At 48.6% G+C, this 27,677-nt stretch overlaps 1 protein-coding gene across 3 annotated transcripts in view; it reads left to right on the plus strand.

Annotated features, from left to right (window-relative positions):
• The window catches only part of LOC111150674 (calcium voltage-gated channel subunit alpha1 E), a 309,893-nt gene that overhangs the window by 220,320 nt on the left and 61,896 nt on the right, over positions 1 to 27,677 (plus strand). For 2 of the 3 annotated variants that reach the window (XM_022508204.1, XM_022508205.1), the window contains exons 8-21: positions 5,579 to 5,694; positions 10,014 to 10,067; positions 10,707 to 10,796; positions 11,739 to 11,948; positions 12,692 to 12,804; positions 14,421 to 14,533; positions 14,878 to 15,009; positions 15,515 to 15,587; positions 16,851 to 16,968; positions 18,934 to 19,001; positions 19,744 to 19,841; positions 24,119 to 24,175; positions 25,289 to 25,936; positions 26,368 to 26,681. In XM_022508204.1, coding sequence (XP_022363912.1) covers positions 5,579 to 5,694; positions 10,014 to 10,067; positions 10,707 to 10,796; positions 11,739 to 11,948; positions 12,692 to 12,804; positions 14,421 to 14,533; positions 14,878 to 15,009; positions 15,515 to 15,587; positions 16,851 to 16,968; positions 18,934 to 19,001; positions 19,744 to 19,841; positions 24,119 to 24,175; positions 25,289 to 25,936; positions 26,368 to 26,681 — 2,204 coding nt within the window. The remainder of the gene's footprint in view (positions 1 to 5,578; positions 5,695 to 10,013; positions 10,068 to 10,706; positions 10,797 to 11,738; positions 11,949 to 12,691; positions 12,805 to 14,420; positions 14,534 to 14,877; positions 15,010 to 15,514; positions 15,588 to 16,850; positions 16,969 to 18,933; positions 19,002 to 19,743; positions 19,842 to 24,118; positions 24,176 to 25,288; positions 25,937 to 26,367; positions 26,682 to 27,677) is intronic. The other variant, XM_022508206.1, reaches the window with a different exon arrangement.

The raw sequence follows: 27,677 nt of genomic DNA on the forward strand, positions 1-27,677 counted from the left end.
TGAAGAGCCTGGGCTCTTAGAGCAGACAGGCCTGGGTTCAATCCTGGCTATGTTTCTTACTGAAATTTGAACAAGTTGTTTAAGTTCTAAATTGAGGATGAAAATACCTGTTCTACCTTTTTCTTAGAGTGATTATAAAAAATATGAGCAAAATGTGTGAAGGAGCTTGGAAACTAGAAGGTGTTCAATAAATGTTACTCGCTGTGGTTATTATTTTAGGTTTGGAAGTGATCAGATCTAGTGTGTGTTGTAGAAAGTGTGTGTGAGATGGATAAAATGAAAGGAAGAGAGACAGGTGATTGAGAGACAATGGGAGTATAATAATCCAGGCAGAAAAGGATGAGGCCGTGGACAAGGCAGTGAGGACAAAGATGGAGGGTAGGTCCAAGTGCTGTTTTGGAGATAGAACCAACAGAACTTGGCACTAATTGGACAAGAAGGATAGAAAGAAGATAAAGAACAAAAGGTAAAAACTTTGGTAGATGGTAATGCCGTGAACCAAGCCAGCCCCTTGTTTCTTTCCAATTGTTATAATCCAGAGAAGAAGGAGAGGAAAGGGTGTGCCCCAGGGTTTCTGTTATTCTGACTCTCACTGGCCCTGTACTCTTCATTTTGACTGTTTCCCCTCTTTACTCCCCGACAGCACTGTTAGTAGAACCTGCTGAACCTGAATATGAGCCCAGAATTTCTCCCTTATTCTCAAGCCCTCTGCCTGACCATGATAAGGTGTCTGTGCCATGCCAAGGAATCCATGTATCTTGGCAGGAGAGGCTGAATGAGGTTCCTCCTCTTCCCCTGCCCACGGGATGTGGCATGTCCCTGGCTTGTTTCTTCTTCCCTGGGTATGAGGGCTATCTTATTTTGGGAGGCAAATTATGCTCAGAGGCTGAGTTCTTTGCCAGCAACTTATTTAACATGAATATAAGTTAAGGTTAAATAAAATTAATTAAATAACATTAATTAAATAATATTAAATAACATATTTAACATTAACATGGCTTTACTGTAGGAATTTTACAAGCCAGTAGTACACAGGATAATTTCTCTTACTAAACCAGTAAAGAGGGCACCTGGGTGGCTCAGTGGGTTAAGCCGCTGCCTTCGGCTCAGGTCATGGTCTCAGGGTCCTGGGTTCAAGTTCCGCATCGGGCTCTCTGCTCAGCGGGGAGTCTGCTTCCCTTCCTCTCTCTCTGCCTGCCTCTCTGCCTGCTTCTCTGCCTACTTGTGATCTCTCTCTGTCAAATAAATAAATAAAGGGGCACCCGGGTGGCTCAGTTGGTTAAGCGGCTGCCTTTGGCTCAGGTCATGATTCCAGGGTCCTGGGATTGAGCCCCACATTGGGCTCCCTGCTCAGCGGAGAGCCTGCTTCTCTCTTTCCCCCTCTCCCTGCTGCTCTGCTTACTTGTGCTCTCTCTCTAGCTCTCTGTCAAATAAACAACAACAACAAAAAAAATTTAAAAAATAAATAAATAAATAAATAAATAAAAATCTTTTAAAAAAATGAAATAAACCAGGAAAGAAATAACATACTCCAAATCAATGACAGATTAATCATACTATTGTTCCAGGTAAGGGAAGATGAAAGGAATAAAAGACAAATTTAGTTGAGGTATACCTTTATACAAGTTGGTACTGGGAAGAGACAGCTTAGCCAACTGAGAGCTGATATCCAGCTACCAGTGCAAAAGTAAAAGTCCTGTGTTGCTAGAACATATTGTTAGGGAACAGGGGAGCTAGTGTTGTTGGGAAAGATGTTTTTTATGGGACTGCTGTTTGACTTTCCCCGCTGCAAGTGTCACCTTTATGGATGTCCACTATCACCATTTTTATTCAGCATGTACTGGAAGTCCTAGCCACAGCAATCAGACAAGAAAAAGAAATAAAAGTCATCCAAATTAGTAAGGAAGAAGTAAAACATCCACTATTTGCAGATGACATGATACTATATCTAGAAAACCCTAAAGACTCCATCAAAAAACTACTAGAGCTAACAAACTAATTCAGTAAAGTTACAGGATATAAAATCAATATACATAAATCCATTGCATTTCTGTACATGAATAATGAAGTAGCAGAAAGAGAATATAAGAAAACAATTCCATTTACAATTGCACCAAAAATAACAATATACCTAGGAATACACTTAACCAACTTAACCTGGCCTCTGAAAACTATACAACACTGATGAAAGAAATTGAAGACAACAGAAAGAAATGGGAAGACATTCCATCCTTGTGGATTGGGAATAAATACTGTTAAAATATATAAAATAATCTATAGATTTAATGAGATCCTTATAAAATACCAACAGATTTTTCACAGAACTAGGACAAACAATTCTAAAATTTGAATGGAAATACAAAAGACCCCAAATAGCCAAAGCAGTCTTGAAAAGGAAGAACAAAACTGGAGGTATCACAATCCTAGATTTCAAGATATACTATAAAGCTGTAATCAAAACAGTGTGGTATTGTTACAAAAGATCAGTGAAAACAATAGAAAGCCCAGAAATAACCCACGATTATATAGTCCATCTTCAACAAAGGAAGCCAAGAATATGCAATGGGAAAAACAGTCTCTTCAAAAATGACATTGGGAAAACTGGGCAGCTACATGCAAAGGAATGAAACTGGACCACTTTCTTACACCGTACACAAAAATAAACTCAAAATGGATGAAAGACCTAAATGCTCAGACCTGAAACCATAAAAATCCTAGAAGAAAGCACGAGCGATAATTTCTCTGACATCAGCCATAACATATTTCTAGATCTATTTTCTGAGGCAAGGGAAACAACAGCAAAAATATTGGGATCACATCAAAATAAAATTGTCTGCATAGCAAAAGAAACAATAAAACTAAAAGCCTACAGAATCGGAGAAAATATTTGCAAACAACGTATCTGATAAAGGGTTAGTATCCAAAATATATAAAGAACTCTACACCCAAAAAATAAATAATCCAATTCAAAGTGGGCAGAAGACATGAAGAGATATTTTTCTGAAGAAGACATCCAGATGGCCAACACATCTAGACACATGAAAGGATACTCAACGTCATTCATCGTCAGGGAAACCACAGTGAGATACCCCCTCACGCCTGTCAAAATGGCGGAAATCAAAAACACAAGAAACAAGTGTTGGGGAACTCTCATGTACTACTGGTGGAAATGCAAACTGGTATAGTCACTGTGGAAAACAGTATGGAGGTTCCTCAAAAAATTAAAAATAGAATGACCAGTAATTCCATTACGGGGTATTTACCCAAAGAATACAGAAACACTAATTTGAAAAGGTATGTTCACCCTATGTTTATTGCAGCATTATTTGCAATAGTCAAATTACAGAAGCAATACAAATGTCCATTTGTAGATGCGTAGATAAAGAAGATGTGGTATATATACACAATGGAATATTATTCAGTCATAAAAAGAATAAAATCTTGCCATATGCAACAACATGAATGGATCTAAAGAGTATAATGCTAAGTGAAATAGAGAAAGACAGATACTCCTATGGGAATTTAAGAAACAAAACAAATGAACAAAGGAAAAAAGAGACCAAAAAAACTACAAAATAGACTCTTAATTATAGAGAACAGATGCTTACCAGAGGGGAAGGAGGTGGGGGGATGGGAGAAATAGGTGATGGGGATTAAGGGCACAGTTATCTTCCTGAGCACTGAGTAAGGCATGGAATTGTTGAATCACTATATTGTACACCTACAACTAATATAATGCTGTATGTTAACTTACTGGAATTAAAAAACTAAAAAAAAAAAAAAAAAAAAAAAGTCTGCTTTACTAAGGCTGGAGCCGATTACCCCAATGTCTTCAAGGAGCTGTCTTAGATCGGTATAGTGTAGGCTCGCTCAGACAAGATGCTCTTGGATTGTCCTCACAGACTCTGGTCACAGTTTAATATTCCCTTGCCATCGCTGTCCCTTCATACACCCTCATTGTTAAGCCACCAGTGGGGCCTCTCAGCAGCTGAGTTCTGAGGGACCAGAACAGATGAGACGGTGATATCCTGACACAACTGATTTCATTCTTCTATCAAAACAAGTTTACTTCTGGGGGCGTCTGGGTGGCTCTGTTGGTTGAGCATCTGCCTTTGGCTCAGGTCATGATCCCAGGGTCCCGAGGTCGAGCCCTGAGTCCACCTCCCAGCTCAGCAGGGGAGTCATCTTTCTCCCTCTGCCCCCAACACTTGTGCTCTCTCTCGCTCTCTTGCTCACTCTTTCTCTCTCAAATAAGTAAAATATTTTTAAAAAAAAACTTCTAAATACATCTTTTTTCCTCCACTTTATCATATACAAGTGGATTAAGACAACTTCACTTAAGTCATAAGCAAGTGGATTTGAAATCCTATCAAAGAAATACACGACAAAGGAGTAGCTGACGGGACCCACCGTGGGTGCTGGGCTTCTTCCTCTTCAGGCTTCGCCTCTTTAATTATGGGGACACCCCGAGGAAGTTCAGCAGCTCCCTGGGCAGCAGGAGCACTTCTGGGCCCCAGCTGGAGAGCGTTCCTCGGGTGAGCGGCGCTGTGGCCTGGAGGGATGTCTGGTGATGAGAAGGGCCTTAGTAGAGCGGGTTGCTGGACAGGTGTCTCAGCCCGTGTGCCTTTATTGATGCCCATATTGAATGTGTTCATCTTCCTCTCTGCCACAGAGCCCTTGTGTCTCTTCTCCCTTTTTTTCCTCTCCATGGGACTTTAGCATTGTGACCGTCTTGTGCCACAGACTCTGGTCCCCTGCACTTGTCAGTGGACTGTGTCTTCTCCCTGATCTTTGCCCTTGGCTTGCCCTCTGTCCCATTATGTCCCTTCCCACAGCTCCCACCTTCCCACTTTCTTTTCTAGCCAGGGGCCCTTTCTGTGTCCTTCCCTTTCCTGTTTAACCTCCACCAGCCATCTTCACACACAATCAGCCCTTCGAGGTATGGGTGCTCTTGGTCTTAGGGCCACGGGCTGCCAGAGGAAGCACAGCGCTGTGGTTTGACTCCAGATCCCAGAAAGTTACTTCCCTTCTCCATCCTTGGTGTTTCCCCATCTGTTAAATAGGCATTTTAATAGCGCTTATTACTTCCTAGGGTGCCTGTAATGGATTAAATGAGTCCACGGGTCTGAAAAACGTCATACAGGGCTGGCACATAATGGGTCAATATACATGAATCACAGTTGTTATGAAAAGCACAAAGGCAAGGTGGGCCCCCGGGCCGGGGCGGGGGGGGGGCGCTGAGGGTTTGAGTTGTAGCTGGGGAAACAGAACATAGCATTTTGAACCCTGGTGTGTCCCATGACTAAGAAAGTACCTTTCCAGATAGAGCATGCAGAGGGTGTTAGGGCTGACCGGGACGAAAGCGATCTGGAGAAGCTTCCTGCGTGAGGCCAAAGGAGCGAGGTTTCTATGCGGCATTTTAAGATCATAGTTGCAGTCTGGAACAAAGGAGGGGGGACGCTAGGGGTAGAGAAGCACCTGCTCTGGCCCCCTCGTGCTTCTCCATGCTTCACCTGTCCTCTTTGTCCTGGCGCTGCCCACCTTCACTACTTCTGCATCTCCCCCTTCTCGTCCACAGGGAATTTGCCAAAGAGAGAGAGAGAGTGGAGAACCGGAGAGCGTTCATGAAACTGCGGCGGCAACAGCAGATTGAGCGCGAGCTGAATGGGTACCGCGCCTGGATAGACAAAGCAGGTGAGGTGTGGCGGGCTGCACAGACCTCCCTGCCCCCACTGCTTCCATTCACACGGGCCACCCTGGCCAGAGCACTGAGAGGTGCTGGCTGCCTCACCAGCTGTGTGGGTTCCCTGCTGGTCCCTCTTGCTTCCTCTGGGGTCTAACCATCCCTGTTCTACCAAACACCTTCATGAGGCCCGAATTTTAGCAAGGTGAGGTGAGTGAGAGGGAACAGAGCCCAATCCTAGAGCTGAGGTTGGGTGGCTAACATTTTACACTACTGCTAACAACAACAATAATAATAACACCAGCAGCAACAACAATCCATTCATTCCACGAGTATTTAGTGGGCGCTTACTTTGTGCCAGCGCCTGTCTTAGGAACTTGGGATACGGCAGGAAGCCTTTTCTTGCAGAACTCATTCCCTTCTAGCTGGGGAAGGCAGAGATAAAATGATAAATAAGTAACTTGTAAGAAGGTGACAAGTACACTGGAACACAGATCAGGGTAGGGTTATGGGGTGTGTGGTAGGTTGTGATTTTAAATAGGGAGGTCAGGGAGACCCATTTTTGGGAAGGACTGGAAGGAGCTGAGGCATAAGTCGTGGGAATGTCTGAGGGGGTATTTCAGTGCCAAGGCTCTAGTGTGGAGGTGGGCCAGGAATGTTACAGGAGCAGAAGAAGGAATGAATAAGGGCAGACGAACAGGAAGACAGGGTGGGGGCAGTCATGGGAGGAGGAGGCAGACTTTATGGGCCACTGTAAGGGTTTGGGGTTTTCCTGTAAGCGAGGCAAGAACCACTGGATGGTTTTGGGCAAGGGGTGGGGGGGACATGGTCCGACTGATGATCTGGAGGGTTGCTGCATTGAGAGTAGACAGTGGGAGGGCAAGGTCAGAAGCAGGGGTGTGGACCGCAAGGCCACCACAGTAAGTGAGTAATAGCAGATGGCGACAGCTGCTTGTTCCTATTCCCCGAGCCATCCCCAGTTCCTTACTACGAGGCTCAGCATCAGGAACAGTTCTTGCCCAGCCTTGAGGATACGTCCAAACCGATCACGATTTTATTAACCCACAGAGCCACCAGATTCCAGTTTGATTGTGGCTCCGCTGCTTATGAGAGGTATAGATCACCCTGTATCTGTCAGCAAAATGGATGCATTTTCTTTCCTTATTATTTTAAAGATTGCATCACATTGCTGTTATATATCTTTATTTTCATCCTGAGCAAAGAGTAATTTATTTTAATAAAAAAAATACACTTGACAGCATTTTTTTTCCCTCTATTCCCGGTAGAAAGCATAGCACAAATGTGAGGTCTCGCAGGAGAAATTTGGAATATGATTTGAGGCTTAGCTGCCTGAGCCTTACTCTGCTACATACAGCAGCTCTCAAATGACACTGTGGCCCTCCCGTTCTAACCACCGACACACAAAAGCTCTCTCTCGGTTTTGGAGTCAACCTTTGATCACCTATCCAGGGTGAAAGTGTGTGTATGTGATGAAAAGTGCCATTTCAAAGCCAGATTAAAAACCTCCTCCCAATTAGGACCATCTGCCTTTCTTGGCTGCCTCTGGAGGCCTGCTCCGTGCCCACTGATGGTGCTTCCAAATTTGCCCTTTCTTCTCCGAGGCTCTCGTGGAGGGAAGGGGGGTGAACCTCTCCGCCTTCCAGAATGGTAACTCAGCCTTACAGAGCAGATCTGCCTCCAGGTCTGGCAGGCAGCTTGAAGCTCCCCACCATCCTTGGCTTCCTGGGTGGAGGAACCATCTGACAGACCGCCCCAGTGGGCAGGCTAGTAGCAGAATCTGGCACAGACCCTCCCCCGCCCCGTTCGTGACCCCCCTCGTGGTCAGACAGCACAGGACGCTGTTCTCTGTGGCTCTGCTCTTTGCATACATGCAGAATTCCAAGGCTCCACTTTCTTCCAGTTGGCAAAGCCAGCTCTCTCCTTCTAAGAAAAAAGACGCACTGCGACGTCAAATTGTGCTTCCTGGCCCTTCCCTTTGCAAATGGGGTGTGAGTGAATCAGAGACATATGGGTTACATTTCCCTGGAAAGACACTCTCAAGTTCGAAAGAGAACTTGGCAAAAGGCAGTGGGGGACGGGGGACAGCTCCACACCCAAAGCCCTCAAAGCGCTTCTCAGATACTCAGCGGCCCCACACAGCCTCCGTCTGCCTTGGGGGTCCTCAGATCTGCCCACCCCAGCACCCAGGCACTGTACACAGCAGACGTGACCCCCCTGGATGAGGTCATTCACGTTGCCATGAGGGCGATTTTAACGAGTGCCTGATTTTTAAATGATGCCCTCCTGAACGAACACAATGGGCTGTGCTTGACTTTAAAACCCTCTATGTCTGCATAAAGGAGCATCCCAGCAATAACACTTAACCTGTTCACTTAGAGTTTTGCCAGAGGCTGTACTTAAAAAAGAAAGCTAAACATTTATGACCTGGTATAATGTGCGGTCCCCTCCCAGCCCCAAAATATTTCCCTCCCTGGGAAGTACATTACATCCTCTCTGTTTTATATGCAGGTGGAATGATGGTAATGACTTTACCCTCTTCTGCTTGTCCTCTTACTTTTTAACAATTGCTTCAATTAAACCATTGTTTAATAGGGCCTGCTGCAAGCTTCTTCCCCGCAGCTGGGATCTCAAGGAGTGATTGCTCAAGGCCTCCGACAACCCCTCCTGTGGCTGAGGTGGGGGCGGGGATCAAACTTCATCCACATCACTCCCAAAGGGGACTCAGAATCCTGCCAGACATGGGACAGAAGGGCTAGTTTGTAAGTTTGGAGGGATGCTAGTGAGGTTTATTCTAAACAAGTCTTCCTGGAAAAGAATATCCCGCCAGTGAGGGCACGTCCTGGAACGCAGGACTGTTCCTGGGGAGGTCATGAGGAGAATGTAAGGGACTGTTTGGTTCTTTTCAAAATACCAACAACCAGACTCCTCATTCCAACACTGGCCAGCATTTCGGTTCTCCAAATGGGTGTCCCCAACAATTCAGTTCAGTCCTGACAGCAAATACCCCCAGAAGTTAGCACAGATCCCACAGGTTAGGGACTTAATCCCACGAGCCTGCCCTTGCTTCACACAGCACCCGTACACGGAGTGCCCAGGTGGCCTGCATTTTTGCCTGCCTGACTACAAATTTAGAGGGCTCCAGGTTTGATCATTCCTCGAATGACTTCCAGAACTCAGGAAAATTATTCTTACTATCACCAATTTATTACAAAGGATTCAACTCAGGAACAACCCAATGGAAGAGAAACCTAGAGGTGGAGGCAGAGAGCCTCCATGCCCGCTTTAGGCATATCATCTTCCCAGCACCTCGACATGTTCACTAACTCGGAAGCTTCCTGAGCCCCATTATGTCATTTTTTTTGTTTTTTGGAAGTTTCCATTACATAGACTTGCTTGATTAATTCATTGGCCATTGGCAATTAAACATTCTCAAGCCCCTCACCCATTCTGGGAGTTAGGAGGGGGAATGGGGCTGAAGGTTATAGCGAAATATGTGGTTGGTTTTTCTGGGGACCCGTCCAGATCCCCAGGTAACACAGTCCTCCCCCACAATGAGTCATCTTGTGTGCACACAGACAACAGTAAATTCCAGGGGTTTTGGAACTCTGTGCCAAGAAGGTGGACAAAATATATTTGTTCGTTCTATCAGAGGCACAAATGTATGATGGGCCTAAGCCTCTTCCATTCAAGCAAGGCAGACTGTGGGATTAGGGTAAGAGCAAGCAAGCCCACAAGCCCTGCTTCTCTGGGCCATTGGCATCTTCCTCTGCTCCTCCTCCAAGAAGCAGACGGGCTCAAAACATGGTCTCCCTCCTGAACGGTGTGGTGGATGCTATGCCTTGGTAAGCCTTGTACGTGCTGCAGACACGAAACACCAAGGAAGCTCCTATTGCTAGAAGAAGGTTACAGAACCTGGGTAGAAGGAAAAACAGAAATGGAAATTTTTCATTCCTACCAATTTAGGAGATTTCACTCCTACCAATTTAGTTTAAAAAAAAAGAGATCTTGCTCACAACAAGTGTTATCAGACACAGAGCTGAGTTTTACCAATCAGCCTCCAAGCGCCCCCTCATTACAGAACTTCCTTTCTGTTCTGATGTGCACTCAGGAGCTCCCTCTCTGACCCTGGCTGTCTTTCTGATGCTGTGCCTGCACAGAGCTGTGAACTCTTTGCTCTCTCTCTCTCTCTCTCTCTCTCTCTCTCTCTCTCTCTGCTACCCTGGAGCCACAGCCACCCTGGGGGATTTTTCACTTTGCAAAATAATTTGACATTTACAGATAATTCACTAAACCATTTATTTCCATATAGAGGAAGTCATGCTTGCCGAAGAAAATAAAAATTCTGGGACGTCAGCCTTAGAAGGTAAGGCCGTGCTCTGGCACATGCCCGCATTTGTGCCCTCTTAGGCTGTGGCCATCTCTTGATAAAAGAGGAGGGGAAAAAAAAAAAAAAAACAAAAACTAAAAGAAGAGTGCCCCGGGATTTGAAATGAAAGTCTCCCTGTCATAAAATCTCTCATGCTTTAAAATGCAGGGAGTTGAGTCATGGATTTAAATGCTTTTTAAAATGATGGAAATGAAATCTTAGAGCTGCTTTGTTCTAGGGCATGTGATTGATACCGTACAATGAAAAGACCATCACACACCCAGTGGCACGTAAAGGGATCTTCTGTGAAAATTTTTGGGCAACTTCTTGGGACTACTTTCACGAGCGGAAAGTGGCGTTGTTTTTGAAGTGCCAGACAAATCGATAGGGAGCGCCTGTTTACCTACCGCACGTAGATGAGGTCTAGGGAGGGTTCTGGAGCCCGTGTGTTTCGAGGTGCTGCTGAGCACGGGAGCCGTGTTTCTACAGACACTGGCAACTTCTGTAACCACGACCCAGGGGGTGCGAGGCAGCTGCCTGTGTCACAGGAGCCCCTGACACACAGTCCTGAACTTTGACCTGAATGATCTGGTTGTGCTCGTGGTCTTTCACTGGCCTCCCCCTTCCCTGGTGTAGTGCTTCGAAGGGCAACCATCAAAAGGAGCCGGACAGAGGCCATGACTCGAGACTCTAGCGATGAGCACTGCGTGGATATCTCCTCTGTGGGTGAGTGGAACCACTTAGGTCTTCTTTGACTTGTCTGAGCTCCCGTAAGAAGAAAGATCCTGTCTTCTGAGAAGCACCATGAAGAGGAATAGAATCAAAAGAAGCCAGAATTCAGGGATGTAATTAAGGAAGGACTTGGAAATCGAATCTAGAGAAAAATGGACCATGAGGGTTAAGGCTAAGAGTCCCACCCAGATCCTTCAAGCATGGCAGATGTCTCCCATTTGCGTCTATAACTATCCGTCCTGGAGGTGATCATGAGAGCCCACTTTGGGTTATTGTTCAGAGGATCCCGAGGACCTGTTGCTTCTAGTGACCCCCATTTGAGGACCTGCGATCATTTGCCTGACCACAGTGGCACCCACCCGCTCCCATGTGATAGTTCAACAAATTCCTACTGGCAGGTCTTAAATGGTTCCTCTTCAGTCCCAGGTTCTCTTAGATAGGCTGGCTAGTGGCAGATTTAACCTCCCCAGGAAAAGGGATGGCACATTTCTCCCTCCTCCTTCACTTCATCCTTAAAAGCAGACGAGGTGTGCAGAACCCGTTGCTGCTCTCGACTACCAGGGGGAGAAATCATCACAAATGCAGCAAAACGATTCCAGTGCCTGAAGCGTATTTAAAAGGAAAGGCCAGAGAGAAGCCCAATCTGTTAAAAACATAAATGGCACCCTACTAGGATTCGGGACACTGGGTCCATGTCTGGTGTGCCCAGGGAAACTTTCAGTTTCCTAGAATTGAGAGTGGCCAGTAAGGAAAAGCAGGGATCTCTGCTACAGAAGCTACGTAGCTCACCCCATGCGGATGCCCTGGGCCTGTGATGTGGGGGTCGCCTAGCCCCCCAGGACTGAAGCTGTCCACCTACCCCTTTGACTGCCTCCTTGCCATGGAGAGTAATCTGTCCTGCAGCCTCATTCTTCTTCCTTCCTTCTCTCCCCTTAGGCACCCCTCTCGCCCGAGCCAGCATCAAAAGTACAAAGGTGGATGGGGCCTCCTATTTCCGGCACAAAGAAAGGCTTCTGCGCATCTCTATACGCCACATGGTTAAATCCCAGGTGTTCTACTGGATCGTGCTGAGCCTCGTGGCTCTCAACACCGCCTGTGTGGCCATCGTCCATCACAACCAGCCCCAGTGGCTCACGCATCTTCTCTGTAAGTGGCCAGTGAGTGCTGGCCTGCGTGGTGCAGCTGGATTCGGGTGTGAACATGAGCGGACGGGCGTCCTGCTGGGCCCGGCAGTACTCTTGGCGGGGAGGGCAGAGTTGGTGGCCTCAAGGGGTGGGGATATCACAGCACTGGTCCCCTTGTCGTTCATGATCAAATTGGATGAATCTTTCCTGATAAGACCACAAAATGGGGTTAGCCTTGGGTACTCTAAGGCCTTCACTTAATATTGTAAGGGGGCTAAATGGTGTAGAGTGTTTTGGTCACCTAAGTCCTGGGGAGAAAGTTCTTAGGCCAGTGGTTACTTCTAGTAGACCAAGACAGGAACTTCTAGGTCAGCTCTGGGTAGGGCTGCCACTGGTGTAAGTGGGGATCCAGGATGCTGTCACAGGTGGGTGTGTGTAGGGCAAATCCTGTTCTTTCATCAGTGCCATGGTAAAGCCCTTTCTTTCTCTCCTGAGAACCATATACCATTTAAAGGCCAGTGACAAGCCCATCCATTGAGAGAGAGCAAAGCTGATGTGTGGAGTGTGCCTGGGCCCCCCAGGTCAGAGTGTATCCAGATATCATCAGGTTTTTCCTGCTGTTGACCTGATATGGTCATTGAATGTCTTTGCCTTTGGGTCCTGCTGGTGTTGAGGGCTCCTCCATAAGGTTCAGGAGGTTGGGCTGGAGGACGCGGGAGCCCATGGCATCTACAAAACAAATGCTTCTGCTCTTGATGCTTTCAGACTATGCAGAGTTTTTGTTTCTGGGACTGTTCCTCTTGGAGATGTCCCTGAAGATGTATGGCATGGGGCCTCGACTTTATTTTCACTCTTCATTCAACTGCTTTGATTTTGGGGTAAGTGGTCCCGAGCCCACCTATCCTCCTGCTTCACGTTGATATGCCACAGTTTGAGATAAGCAGCTCACTCCACTGCTCAGCATGAAGCACTGAAATCGGAATTTAAAAAGGGAACTAAGTAAGTTAGCTAAAGGGAGGGCAGGAATGAGGGAATCCTTCCCATACCAGGATTTGTTTGTTTGCTGGTTTAAAGCTCTTATATTTCTGATGTTTTTGTTGAAGTGTAACATGCACACCATTGTGTACACTTAAGTGTAGAGCTGAATGAATTCGACAGAGCTGCCCATAGCAAGCTTTTAACCACTTGCTGACTTGGGGGAAGCCTGAGAGAGAACAAAGGAACTGATTCCAGAAGGTGGCTCAGTAAAAAAGAGAAGCTTATATACTTGTTTTGTTCTGTTTTTTAGTTAAGTTTAAAATTGGGAAAATTATCTAGATATACCCTAATGCAAACATGAGCATTCACACACACACACACACACACACACACACACTCAGTCACTCCTCCCTTAGCAGGTTCCCACATAGACCATTTCATCCAGTGTTCACTTCCTAAATGGTGTTGATATGTAAATGTGTGCCTATCTAACCATCTTCAAGATCCTCTGACATACCCGTACTCCCACTCCACTCAGGACTCCTGGCCTCTGTTACAGATCCCATTTGCAGATGAGTGAAGAGAGAACATCGTGTGCAAGTTCATATACCCAGTTAGCAGCAGAACAAGGTTGCAAAACTTTGGGTTCCTGAACCACTTCTCTTTCTGCCAAACCCATTTCTATTCCTGCCAGTTCTTTAGTTAGGTGCTAACGATTCTGAGCCCTTGCCAATCTGCATTTTTCACTTGAAACATATGCTTCTGGGTATGGGCAATTTTCAGGCACAACAGCTAGTGAAAGACCATTCCCTATATACGTACTTTTCAGCATTGCAGCAAGGATTAATTTTTGTCACTTCTCCTAGTGCATTGTGTAGAACATAGTAGACATTCAGTGAACATATAAAGACCCAACTGTTAATTTGACATTGCTCCTTCCTACAGCAATCAGAATCTATATGCCACCAACTAGTACTGTCACACTGGGGTGTGTGGGACCTGAGTGACTGAAAGATACTTCACATATGGGTGACTGAACCATTCTTGGTAGAAATAAATTCTAGGACAGTGAGAGAATGTGGACCTCCTCTGAGGTTTTTACATTGAAATGCGACCTGTATTAACTTAAATTTGTTTTGTTGCTTCGAGTACCACTCTTTTGTGTGTTTGTTCAAGGTGTTGTTATGTAAGAAGAGTTGTGGCTCTCAGGTTTGTGCAGAAGCAGTGACTGGCTCTGGTAGTTTCCACCAAGGACAGAGCAGCAGTCAGTGAACCAGTCTTCAGCATGAAGGAGTGACGTCAGGAAGGGGAATGGAGAGCAGTGCGGAGGGAGGCAGTAGAGTCTCATTTTCCCTCGGCAGCCTTCACAAATAGGTGGTTTTGTTGGAGTTGTGCTGGGTGGGGAGGGGAGAGTTTTAATTTCACCATAGCGCAGTGACAGGTGTTGACTGCTGAATGCCAGAAGGCTCCTCTCTTCTCCTCCTCCTCCTCACTGTGGCTGGGTTTGGCTCTTTAGGTCACAGTGGGGAGTATCTTTGAAGTGGTCTGGGCAATCTTCAGACCTGGTACATCTTTTGGAATCAGTGTCTTGCGAGCTCTCCGGCTTCTAAGAATATTTAAAATAACCAAGTAAGTGATCAGAATCTGGACTCCTCCCAACCACCTGTGAGAGTGGACGCTACTCTCTTCCTTAGTATATTTCCTTCCATCCCCTTTTCTCCTTTGCCACGTGTTCCCCTTACCTACCACGTCCCCTACTCCGTTCTTCAGCACCGCTTCCTCCAAAAATCAGACCAGAAAAATACCTATGACGCCAGATCCCATGCCACACTCCCAAGGGGAGCCTCATTGTTGCTGACATCTCTCCTGCACACAAGTTTACAAATACAGCCTGTTTCATAGACTACCAGGTGGCTGGACTTGGGGATAATTTTAAATTCAGTATTCATTGCTGTAATGTTTGGGTTTTGTAGGTATTGGGCATCTCTGCGAAATCTGGTGGTCTCCTTGATGAGTTCTATGAAGTCTATCATCAGTTTGCTGTTCCTCCTCTTCCTCTTCATCGTTGTCTTTGCTCTCCTAGGAATGCAGCTGTTTGGAGGCAGGTAAGCACCAACGAACTTTCCATTCAAGGGAGCCTCAAAACCCAGTCTTCAGTCTGTGAGCAGGAGGGCTTCTAATTTGGTCACCATGCCACCATTCTGTTTGCCTTGGCCCACATCAACCACTGTGTGTGTGTGTGTGTGTGTGTGTGTGTGTGTGTGTGTGTGTGTGTATAAAACCAATGTCTCTGCTTCTAATCTTTTCACACTGTACAGGGTTCTGGATCTGGAGACCCCTCTCTTTGGAGCTGTCCCTAAAATAAAATGTACAGCGTGGGGCCTTATAAGTCAAGATCAGTCCAAACCCCATCTCATAATCCGTACCTTCAAAGTGCACAGCCCACCAGTAATAGTCACTAATAATACCATCTTCATAAATTACATGGAATGGGGAGAAATTAGGGAAGAAGAGGATATGGAGAAAGGATAAAAGAAGTGATTAAGGAGGAAGAGAAAACTTGGTATGTGAGATTTTCATTTTATTCTTCTCTCTGAACTTCCTTTTCAGGTTTAACTTTAATGATGGGACTCCTTCAGCAAACTTTGACACCTTCCCTGCAGCCATCATGACCGTATTTCAGGTATGAGGCCAACTGGCAGTTAAAAATATTATGTAGGATCTTTTGGAGTTCACACCGCAAAATGATATGTTAGGAGAATCCTACTTTAACACCCCAAGCTCGTCCCAGGCAACTGGGACTCTTGTTGAGTAATTATCATCACAATAATTCCTAGAATTTGTGTAGCTACATTCTTACCAATAACGGAAAAGCTCTATCATGATAACATTATTGGCCTTTTTCCTATACTTGTGAGTTTACAAGAGATATTAAGGCAAAGACATTCAGTAACTTACAATATTTATGACCACCATCAAGTGGACTTTATTCCAGGAACGCAAGGATGGTTCAGCATGCACAAATTAGTCAATGTGATCCACCACATTACCAAAATAAAGGATAAAAATCATAGATGATTTGAATAGATGCAGAAAAAAAAATAAAATTTAACATTCATTCATGATAAAGTTCTCAGTGAAGTGGGTATGGAAGGAACCTACCTCAACATAATAAAGGCCATATGTGACAAACCCACAGCCAAATCATACTCAGTGGTGAAAAGCTGAAGGCTTTTTCTCTAAGACTAGGAACAAGACAAGGATGTATACTTGCATCACTTTTATTCTGCATAGTGCTGGAAGTCCTAGCCACAGCAATCAGACAAGAAAAAGAAATAAAAATCATCCAGATTGGTAAGGAAGAAGTAAAACTGTCATATCACATTTATGGTTTTTTGAAATTGGAAGCATCTTCTGACCCATATGTCCATTTAATGAATTATTTTTTCAACCCACCTCATCCCCCCCAACCCCACAAAAAAAATACGTTTTTAAATCATGGAGGAAAACTAAAAAATCAGCAATGCAGAGAGCTAAAGAAAACACTGTTTATCTAGACTTTGAGGCTAAACCAGAACACAGGTTTCTGGAACTGGAGCCCATGAGGCTCTTTCTAATAATGCTTCTGTCCCAAGAACTTTATCTTAGCTCTCCTTGGATGGACTGGTAGTGACCAGACCACCTGATCTGTGTAGTTCCTATAGGTCTGGCAAAGCTGGAAGTGGAGGGACTCTGTAGTCAGACTCAGAATAGAATCTTTCCTTGTGATGCTCTCTTTCCATTTTCAACATCTAAAATTATCTTCCTTATCAGAAGAGAGTTTGGAATTATTCATGGAAGTGACTTTATTTTTCTCCCTGGCAGAATGGCCAAGCAAGAGGCCAGAATTTTCCTCTTTACACAACCAACCCAAATCTCTGACTTGCCTGTTGTTTGCTTTACATAGATCCTAACAGGGGAGGACTGGAATGAGGTGATGTACAATGGGATCCGCTCCCAGGGTGGGGTCAGCTCAGGCATGTGGTCAGCTATCTATTTCATTGTGCTCACCTTGTTTGGAAACTGTATCCTTTTTAAGATAGTCCTCTTCATGCTGCCTGCCTGCCTGGACCAGCATTGAGGAGGTTGGTTATGGTGGTGGTGGTAGAGTTGGGTGGGGATTTTTTGGGGGGGGGTGGGGGGGATTCAGGACATTACTTGGTAAACTAAGAGAAACAAGGATTCAGGTCTTTTTTTTTTTTTTTTTTTTAGATTTTGTTTATTTATTTGACAGAGAGAGATCACAAGTAGGCAGAGCAGCAGGCAGAAAGAGGGGGAAGCAGGCTCCCTACTGAGCAGAGAGTCCGATGTGGGGGCTCGATCCCAGGACACTGAGATCATGACCTGAGCTGAAGGCTGAGGCTTAACCCATTGAGCCACCCAGCCACCCCAAGGATTCTGATCTTAAGGAGATTATATACTAGTTGGGTAAAGAAGACAAATGTAGACAAAGGAGATAAAGTATTATCCAAATCTTCAGCATACACTAATAATGACATGTGAGGCTCTTACACTGAGTAGTTGGAAATACTATCAGCTGGGGAAAATAAGAGGTGACAAAGATAACTGTTAGGCTGAAATAGTGGCCACATTGTAATACTAATAAATTAATTACATGTTAATATACAACAGGACCTGCACATAGTAAGATCTCAGAAATATCAGTATTATGATTAATGCTGATGCTATTTAGCACAGCTAACATTTATTGTATTTGTGATATTCACGAGAGCCTATACTAAATGTTTTATAGTTCATCTGACCCGTGACTTAGAAGAAGTCAGTCAAACAATTATTAAATTGTAAGGGGAGATTGGAAATCAAGTCCATTTAATTCCCAAACCCATACCTGGTCATAGGATCTAGACTAGGAAGATTTAGTTTTTAATCTCAGCAATTCTGTTTACCAGCTTTGTGGCCTCGGGCAAGTCCCTTAATCTGCCTGAGCTTTTAGTTTTCAACTCTGTAAGGAGGATAACAGCATCGATTCCTTTATTAGTTGTGAATAGTAAGTGAGATCATTTATTTGGATGCACCTTATGTACTACAGACTTCTACACAATCACTAGACGTTTGCGGGAAATGGGACTTCCCTTGAAATGGCATTGGTGGAATAAGAAGGGAGAGCTGTGTGATGTAGCTGTACTTCTGCTTTTCCCATATCCTCATGGAGACAAGCTACTCCTTTAACTTCTCTGCCCCGAAAATTTCTAGGGCCCAGAGCAGACTGTGAACCAAACATGAGACACCCATAGGAGGAAAGTTATGCAGTGGGTCACAGAAAAGAAGCCCAGTTTGTGACAATGGCACCTTGATTTCCCTGTTCCTCTGAGGGTAGTCATACCTGGACTTTGATGCTAAAACCAGCTCTATATACTGCAACACCGGGACCTCAAAGACAGTTGGAAAATTGGGACTTCAGTGGCTAGAGCTTGGAATGGAAATGGGTTCCATAATGATCTTGTGCGCTCCATGACATTTTTGTTGAATGAAATATGGAAGCCTTCTAAGATAAGAAGAATGAGAGAACGTAGCATTCCATTATTGAGAGCCGTTCAGTGATGGGTCTGTGGAATCTTACTTCTTTTCACCTTTAAGATCACAGTAGGATCTTGGTCTGGGTGGGCTTCAATTCTAGCCTCCCAGAAAGGAGAGGTAAACTCCAGCATTGAGCTCCCTAACATCACATTGTGCCAGATTCAATATTGCTATGAGTGGAGGCCATACGTGTCTAGAGGCCCCCTTACTCCAACTTGGCCCCTGAGTGGTTGGATTCAGCTATCTCTGTGTCCTAGGCAAAGAGAAGATCTGTGGAAGGAAGAAGAGATACTCTCCTTCAGACAGGGCTGCATAACCTCTGCCTAACTGAAGCCATGGGGTAGCTTCTTTTCCTGCTGGATCTCAGACAGCAAAGACCTTGAGGAAACCCTCTCAGTCTTGCTGAAGCCTTTTGGTTTTCTTACTTGCCCATCCTTAACCCATCACCCCAGACACACTGCTGAACGTGTTCTTGGCCATTGCTGTGGACAATCTGGCCAATGCCCAAGAGCTGACCAAGGTAAGCATTCTCTGCAGATCTCATGGTTTTCTTGTGCCATTGAGCATTTCATCTAGAGCACGGAAATGCCATAGCTGCTTTGCATACCTCATAGGATCATTGTTAGGATCCAGTAAAATACTCTACGTGGGAGACTAGAGCAGGCTGAGAAGATGTGTGTTCTTAGTAGCTCTAGTCATTTCACCTGAACTGGCTTTCCCCAGTGTCATTACAAAGAGGGGACACTTACACCAGGAAGGGAGGTGAGGGGATGAAGTCCTTGCCTGATCCCCTGGGGTGAGGCCACTTAGCTGGGCAGGAGAAAGGGCACAAGTAGAGGCACAGCCTCAACAATGTACTCTGGATGGGTCTGGCTGGAAGGGCCCTATTCCATTCCTTGCAGGCACTGCAAACATCTGAGATGTGTTAGCTCCATTTTCTGACCTCCACCGCCATGCGCTCCACTAGGGGCTAGAGCCTAGGGTAGAATCCCACGGCTTTCCTGAGAAACTGTGGGGAAGCCTATGGGGCAGGCTGGAGACCAGAACTCCCGGCCATGCCAGGCTGTGGAGGCTTCTACTCCCTGGGTGCCTGGCACCTGGCCACCTGAGGTCTCTGAGCCAACCCACCCTCCTCCTGCCTTGTTTAAGGCCCTTTCCTGCCTTCCTCATCTCACCTGGTCTCCCAAACTTGTGGGGAGAGCCAGGGGAGCTATTCTCCTTCATGGGGATCCCAGGCAAACCCATCTCTGCTTTGTGTCTAGGATGAGCAAGAAGAAGAGGAGGCTTTCAACCAGAAACATGCATTGCAGAAGGCCAAGGAGGTCAGCCCGATGTCTGCACCCAACATGCCTTCTATCGAGTGAGTTGGCTGTCCCCACTTAACTGACCCCTGGGCTCCTGTGCTAACAGCCAATTCATCCGCTCAAAATGTTATATTATCAGAGGATGCCTCCTCTGTGCTGGGAAATGTCCTTAGGATACAGCAGTGAACAAGACAGCGTCTTCTCATGGAGTTTTATTTTAGTGAGAGAGATAATAGACGTGTAAATGATTTTAGGTGGTGATCACTGCTCTAAGGCACATAGAACAGGATAACGCAGAGGAAAAAGAATTGGATAGAGTACTTACAGGCAGCCTGGGAGGGATTCTTTGAAGAGGTGAAATTCAAGCAGAGATCTGTACGCGGAGAAGGTGGTCATGTGACATCAGAAAGAAAGAGCTTTCTCCAGCGAGGGTGCAGGGTGGCTGGTGGGCATGGAGCAAGGAGAAATAGGAGACATGGCCAGGAAGATCCTGGAGGCCCAGCTAAAGGGTCTTAGCTTTTTTTCTAATTGCAGCTGTGGAGGGTCTAAGGCAGAAGGATGGATACTATATGACCTATGCTTTTTTAAAAACATATTTTATTTATTTATTTGAGACAGAGCATGAGCAGGGGGAGGGGCAGAAGGAGAGGCAGAAGCAGACTTCCTGCGCAGCAGGGAACTGGATGTGGGGCCTGATTCTAGGACCCTGAGATCGTGACTTGAGCCCAAGGCAGACACTTAATCAACTGAAACACCCAGGTGCATCATATAGCATGATATATGCTTTAAAAGGTCGCTCTGCTCTATGAAGAAGGGCCCAGGGTGGAGGCAGGGAGACAGAGGGTTGGCTATAAGAGTAAAGTAGGTGACAGTAGTGGTGGTTGAAACCATAGCAATGGAGGAGATGAGAATCCCATTCAGTCTGTGCTTTGGAGGGAGGACCAATAGGAAGAGGTGATGGGTTAAATGGAATGGGGGTGGGGATAAGAAGAAAAAAGAAATATTTCTTTCATGTTTTAAGTTTTGATGCCTAAGCAACTAGGTAGATGGTGCTGGTACTTACTGAGAGTCTGGAAAACGGTGGAAATCCAAGGTTCATTTTGGCCACAATAAATCTGAGATGCTTAGAGAACATCTAAGTGAAGATGCTGAATAGGCCATTGGTTACATGAGGGCGAAGCTCGAAAGAAAAGTCCGTGTTGGAAACGAGGAGTTGGGGGCAGCCATTTGTATTTGGACAGTGTTAAGCTCTCAGCATGGGTGAGCTGGCGGAGAGTTGTCATGTAGACAGAGTTGTTCAGGACAGAGGCCCAGAGCTCTCCTGTGCCTAGAGGTCTGGCAGAGGAGAAACTGGCAGAGGAGACCAGGAGCAATTAGGAGTAGAAAGAAAGGACAGGGAAGTGTCCTATCGTGGGGACCTAGAGAAGAGAACTCTTCAGGAAGGCACAAGTGGACAGTGCGGCTAAATACCATCGAAAGATCACATAAGCTGAGGACAGAAAAGGGGCCATTGGGTTTGGCAAAATGAATATTGTTAGCAACCTTCAGTTTCAGTGGCCCAGTGGGAACAGAATCCAGCTGGAGTGGATTAGGGAGAGAATGGCCAGTGAGAGTGGAGCAACGAGCGTAGACTTAAAGGATTTAGCCTAGACCTGAAGTTGCTGGCAGAACTAGCAAGGCGTGGGCCTGGTGCAGAGCTGGAGGAAGGTGTTGGAGGAGGAGCTGAGAATCCCGTTTGTGGCTTCTGAGCCTCTGTGAGGTCTGGGTGGGTGGCCCTGGGAATGGATGGGGAGGCTTTGAGGCCCCCGGGAGGTGCAACTCTACCTGGATACTAGACCCTGTCATCTACTACTTGAATCTGGTTGGGGAGAAGCCTTTCTTCGTCAAGTGCTCAGGGGAAGGGCTCTGAATGTCCTCTGCCTCACCCTTTAGAATCATCCCAGAGTTATATGTGGGGCCCTACTTCCCCTGAATGGTCGTCACCTTTCAAAACTGAAGGCCTGGCCTCCAAGCCCCTTCTCTGTGAGCGAGAAAGAAAATCGGCCCTCAAACTTTGTTAATGATTAATGGAGAAAGGCAGAGCAACTCCTTCCCCTCTGGAATAATCTCTGGGCCTTGAGTCGTTCCTTCCCCACCTTCCCTGCACTCATGAGTTTGGGTTAAAAATATACACACACAGGTATGCAAACATGCCGATGGGGAGGGCTGGCTGTCACTTAGGAGTGGGTGGTTCTATTTACTTAGATGAAGAAGCAGGGGAAGAGTGGGTTTGGAGATATGAGTTGGGAAGATGCTTGGCCCAGAGTAGAAACTCACTATTTGTGGAATGAAAGAATGAATGAAATGCTGGTAGACATAGGGCTGTAGGCAGTGAGCTGTGTGCGTGTCTGGGCACGGTGAGGTGGAAGAAGGTGCTACAACCATCCAAGATGAGCAGAGATCTAGCTCTGGTCGCAGGGTGGGTGCTGCTGATGGGAGCGATGTCAGGGTGGGTGGGGGGGTGCTGCTCCGGAGTGCAGGCAGGACCCCTGATTTCTGGACTACCGGACAACCGAGGATGTGGGTGTCCATAGAGAAACCTGAAAAGAGCATTGTCAAAAGTCAGGAGGTCTGAGGGCTGGTTCTGTCACTCCTATGCTCAGTGTCCTTGGACAGAGAGCCACTTAGGATCCTAGAAACTCTGTCACCCCATCTTTGAAATGGGAAGGATGCCCCTACCCTTCCTGATCCACAAGGTTAATGTCAGGTGTATGTGAGGTCACATATGCATGAGTTGGAGCGATGTCAGTGCTTCTCTGTGTGGTTTTAGGAGTGAAGGTGTATTAATGATGGGCTGTGAATTGGGATATGTGTATGTGTGAGTGGAGAAGTGGAGTTTGAAGTGTGTATCTGGTCTGTATGGGAATTAAAAGTTGGGTCTCTCTTTGCCTGGCCTGTGTGTGTGTGTGCGTGCGCACATGTGTGCATTCATGAGAAAGAATTCTTCCATGTACTTAAACTCTTGACCCATGTGCTTCTGGAGAGCTGATACTTGAGTATTGGAGAATTTGCAAATAGATGATAGCATCTGCTTTCCCTAGTGGGTGTGCATGCTGCCTGGCTAGAGTGGGTCCTTCTCGTTCTATGTGCTACCCAGGCTTGGCACCGGCACCCCATGTGGGCCTCCTCACACGGCAGCTGCCTCTGCTGAGGGCTGCACACAGTTGGGGCGCTTGCAGGCCTCTCCACAGTGATGTCTGCACCCACCCCGTGGATGCTCGTACACACTGTGCCTCTTCCAGATGCCAAGTGAGGCTCCCACGAGCTGCCTCTCCTCCCTCAGCCCACCCGTGTCTCAGGCTTCTGTGCGGCTGTGGGACATGGCAGTTGAGCAGTGCTGCTCGGCCTAGCATGTTCTCCGTTGGTCAGGGAGGGAGCAGCAGTTGCCAAGCATCTCCCAGGTTGAGGCAGGGCCCAATGGGCCAAACTGGGTCTGTCAGCCCACATTGGGGGCAGGCTCGCTCCATGGGTGTCCGACGTGTGTCGTCCTCGACCGGAGCATGGACATGACCCCGAGAGCTTCAATTCTAGGAGTCCCGTTTGCCTTTGTGGGTGATGCCCACACCCTGCCGGTCTGACCTTCTCTAGACCTTGGAAAGGGAAGGACACAGCATGTGTGTGTCTGGAGAAAGATTCCCCCCCCTGTGCATGGCTGAGAAGGCTGACACTGTGCTTTCCCTGGCTGACCAGACAGAGTCTGGAAGACCTCTGGCCGGGGTCACCGTGTTGCACAGTCGCGGGGTGTCGCACGTATCCTGAAGTACACGGCCAGCAGCCCACGGCCCGGGGCCCCTGCCTGTGGCTGTGGGCTTCGTGGCTCTGATGGCCTGCATGGCGAGGCACCTGTTCCTGCATGAGTTACAGTGCCTGGACTGAGGAGCTGGGGAGTCACACCCATGTGTGAATCCTAGACGTGACTGGGGGAAATACCACTCTCATGCAAGTTTGTAGGATTTCCAGAATAGATCTCGTAAGGGCAGTTCGGGGCAAGTGTGGGGGCCTGTGGGGCATGAAGACGGAGCATCTGAAGCTGTGTCCCCCATGAGATGAGACACCCTGAGTGTCTGCATGTGCGCTTCCCACACCAGATCCGCGTGTCTGCACACAGTGAGGCAGCAAAGGTCACTCCCAGGGCAAGTTGAAGGTTAGGAGCCTCCCGAGGGCAGCAGGCATGTGGAGAACGTGTGGGCACCTAGAGGACCCCGTGCCTCTCCCTGGAAACTGGCTGGTGGCTGTGGGGCTTGTGGTTCTGAGAGGTGGGGGTGAACTGAACCTGTTCGTTTTTCTTTCCCAGAAGAGACAGAAGGCGAAGACACCACATGTCGATGTGGGAGCCACGCAGCAGCCACCTGTATGTGTGTACCGGTCTGCGTGTCTGTGAGCGGTTCTGTGTGTGTGTGGGGACGCCGTGTCTCCGCCCCCACCGCGGACACAGTGGCGCCGGGTGTGCATGTCAGCGTGTGCCGTGGTGTGTGCGTGTGTTCCGTGGACACTGTCCTCCGCACCTCTCCACTTGTGCTCAGTTCAGTGTGTGTCTACGGTACGTGACCCCGTGTGTCGTGCCCTTCTCCGTGCGGCCTGCGAGCGGGCACGCGGCGGCGTGCTTCCTCCGTGTGGGCGCGCGGGCCCCGCCCGTGGGCCCGCGTGGGGGCCTCCACGGGGATGCGCGTGGGCACGTGTGAGCGGAAGTAGTGACGAGCCTCCCGCCCGCAGGAGCTCAGCCCCGTGCGCGTCACCGTGCGCGGGCCCGCGGCCGCGTGCGGGCTCGCCCAGGCCCTGAGCGGAGGCGTGCGGCAGGGGGCTTGAGAGGCAGCCGCCGGCGCTCTCGGCACACGCGGTCCCGTGGTTTCCATTAGCCGCCGTGGAAGAGAGCCAAGGCACGCCTGTTCTCTGAGGGGGATGCCAGCCCGGGTCCGCTAGTCACCGCCATCAGCTGTCTTCTCAGAGGATCCCACCGCTGTGCTTCTCAGCCTGTGTCCCCCCCCACTCCCGGCTGTCATCTGAGAGGCAGAGGACAGGGACAGCAGGGGGAACAAAGGTCTCTGACCCGGCATTAAGGGCCAGTACGGAGCACAGGGTGGGTGTAGTTGGATGTCCTGAGGGCAAAGGAGAGCAGGGGAGTGCAGACCGGGTGAGCCTTAGCACCACTGCCCTGCAGGCTGCGGGGGCTCCATCCAGGGCTCGCGCCCGCCCAGCCCCGCGGTGGAGCAGGGAGGACAGTGGGAAACCCCGCACGCTAGGAGGTGCTGCTCCAACCGCCTCCTCGGGCGTGGCCCACTCTGCTCCTTGCCTCTCTCTGTGCTTCCTGTCTGCAGGTGCGGGGCTCTCCCGTTTGCTGCCCCCCCCCATGTGTCCCGCCTCTTTGCCGTGGCCGCTGAGGGCGGTTCTGCACCCCAGTGGCTCCCTGCCTCGCCTCCGGCTGTCTGGCTCTGACCCGGGTCCTCGCCCTTTTTCCCTTTGGCAGGAGGGAGCGGAGGCGCCGGCACCACATGTCGGTGTGGGAGCAGCGCACCAGTCAGCTGCGAAGGCACATGCAGATGTCCAGCCAGGAGGCCCTCAATAAAGAGGAGGCCCCACCAATGAACCCCCTCAACCCCCTCAACCCGCTGAGCCCCCTCAACCCACTCAATGCCCACCCCAGCCTCTACCGGAGACCCAGGCCCATCGAGGGTCTGGGCCTGGGCCTGGAGAAGTGTGAGGAGGAGCGCATCAGCCGCGGGGGGTCCCTCAAGGGGGATGGAGGGGACCTGTCAAGTGCCCTGGACAACCAGAGGAGCCCCCTGTCCCTGGGCAAACGGGAGCCACCATGGCTGGCCCGGCCCTGTCATGGCCACTGTGACCCGACCCAGCAGGAGGCTGGGGGAGGGGAGACCATGGTGACCTTCGAGGACCGCGCCAGGCACAGGCAGAGCCAGAGGCGCAGCCGGCACCGTCGCGTCAGGACAGAAGGCAAGGAGCTCTCCTCCACCTCTCGGAGCCGGTCGGCCAGCCAGGAGCGGAGTCTGGATGAAGGGGTGCCCACCGACGGGGAGAAGGACTGCGAGTCCAGGGGCAGCCACACGGGCAAGGAACCCACAATCCAGGAAGAGGAGAGAAGCCAAGACTTGAGGAGGTAGGGTGGTCACAGGAGTGCCCCGGAGGCATCTAGTCCTGCTGGTGTGAAGGATTCCCCAGGACAATCCTATCTAACCCTCGGTTTTCCCTTTTACAAAATGGAGAGGATGCTAACACCCCCTTCGTAAGGTGTGCGTGGCTATGATAGGTGATGGACTCTGTCCCCTTGAAAACCAGCGTCTGTTCTTCTAGGGCATCTCCTGTTGGGAGCGGGTCACAGGTGGGTGGACCAGAAGAAGGCCTGAACACTGCCTGAGGGTCTTAGCTGCCCCCTGCCTGGGTGGGTCGGGGTGGGAGGCAGCAGATGCCATGCTCTCCAGCAAGGCTCTTCGGGCTTCCCTCACCTTCCCCTTTTGTCTGGCTCACCCACCACTTGAGAACAGCTTCCTCCTATCTGAGCACCAGCAGTCTTCTCCTCTGTCCCTCCAGGACCAACAGTCTCATGGTGCCCAGAGGCTCCGGGCTGGCAGGAGCCCTCGATGAGGACAACACGCCTCTGGTCCGGCCCCAGCCAGAGCTGGAAATGGGGAAGGACACGGTGCTGACAGAACAGGAGGCGGAGGGCAGCAGCGAGCAAGCCCTGCTGGGCGACGTGCAGCTGGATATAGGCCGGGCCATCAGCCAGAGTGAGCCTGACCTCTCCTGCACCATGGCTGACACAGACAAGGCCAACACCGACAGCACCAGCGTCACCGTCGCCATCCCAGACGTGGGCCCCTTGGTGGACTCAACTGTGGTTCACAGTGAGAATGCAGTCCCTGTCCCCTTTGAACCTCACTGCCCATCCCACCCCGGGGCTGGGGACCATTGTGGCTCTGGAGTCACCCCACCCAGTGAGGCTATGGGAAAAATCCCACCAGCAGGATGAAGTCATTCGTCAGCAAGTAAACGATAGCAGTGGTTTTAGCTTGGTTTGCAGGAAAAACAAGTTGGAATTTTCTCCACCTTAAGCTTTGCCCATAAAATTTCCTTCAGCTTTGGCCCCGGTGACCACTATAGAGCCTTCAGTGAGATCACATGTAGTTTTGTACCCAGATATATGTTCAGCTGTTTGACTTATAGTGTGAATATTTGGTGGTGGTCTCTAGGACCTCTGAGGTGCCCTGTCACTTGGACAGCTTAGGGAACCTCTGAAGGAGCAGGAGATGGCCCAGAGCTGCTCAGTGTGGCTTCCACAAACCTCTGCTTCTCCCAAAGATTCAGGTTGTCAGCCCTAAAGTGAAAGCATTGGATTGGGTGATCTCTGAGGTCTTTCTCAGCACTAACATTTTTCTCAGCACTAACATCTGTTACTCTTATCTACTCTTTTCTCCAAGTAGGTTTTACTCAGTTTTTAATCCCAGATACCTCAGGAAATGGACGTTAACCTCCAGACCTCAAAAGGGGAGACAAAAATCACTGGACCTACCCCCACCCCCATCCCCTCCCTAACCCCACCCCAACCTCACTCCTGTCCTTGTTTCAACCCCATCCCTTTTCCTCCATCAACCCCATGCTTCTCTCAGCCCTAAACTTAATCTCTACCCGATGTCTGCTCTAACCCCATCCCTGCCCTAAGCCTACCCCTATCCTGTACTAACCCCACCCCCTTCCCTCCTTCCCGACCCCACCCCATCCCCTCCCTGACCCTCACCACACACCCACTCCTGCCTTAATCCCACCTGTTGCTCCATGGCCACTGAATTGCAACCACCCTGGCTGTGTTTCTCCCGTTTCCTTCTTTTTCTGTTCACAGAACA

This window comes from Enhydra lutris, unplaced genomic scaffold, assembly GCF_002288905.1.
Source record: "Enhydra lutris kenyoni isolate GAN:26980312 unplaced genomic scaffold, ASM228890v2 scaffoldscaffold24, whole genome shotgun sequence".
NCBI lineage: Eukaryota > Metazoa > Chordata > Mammalia > Carnivora > Mustelidae > Enhydra > Enhydra lutris.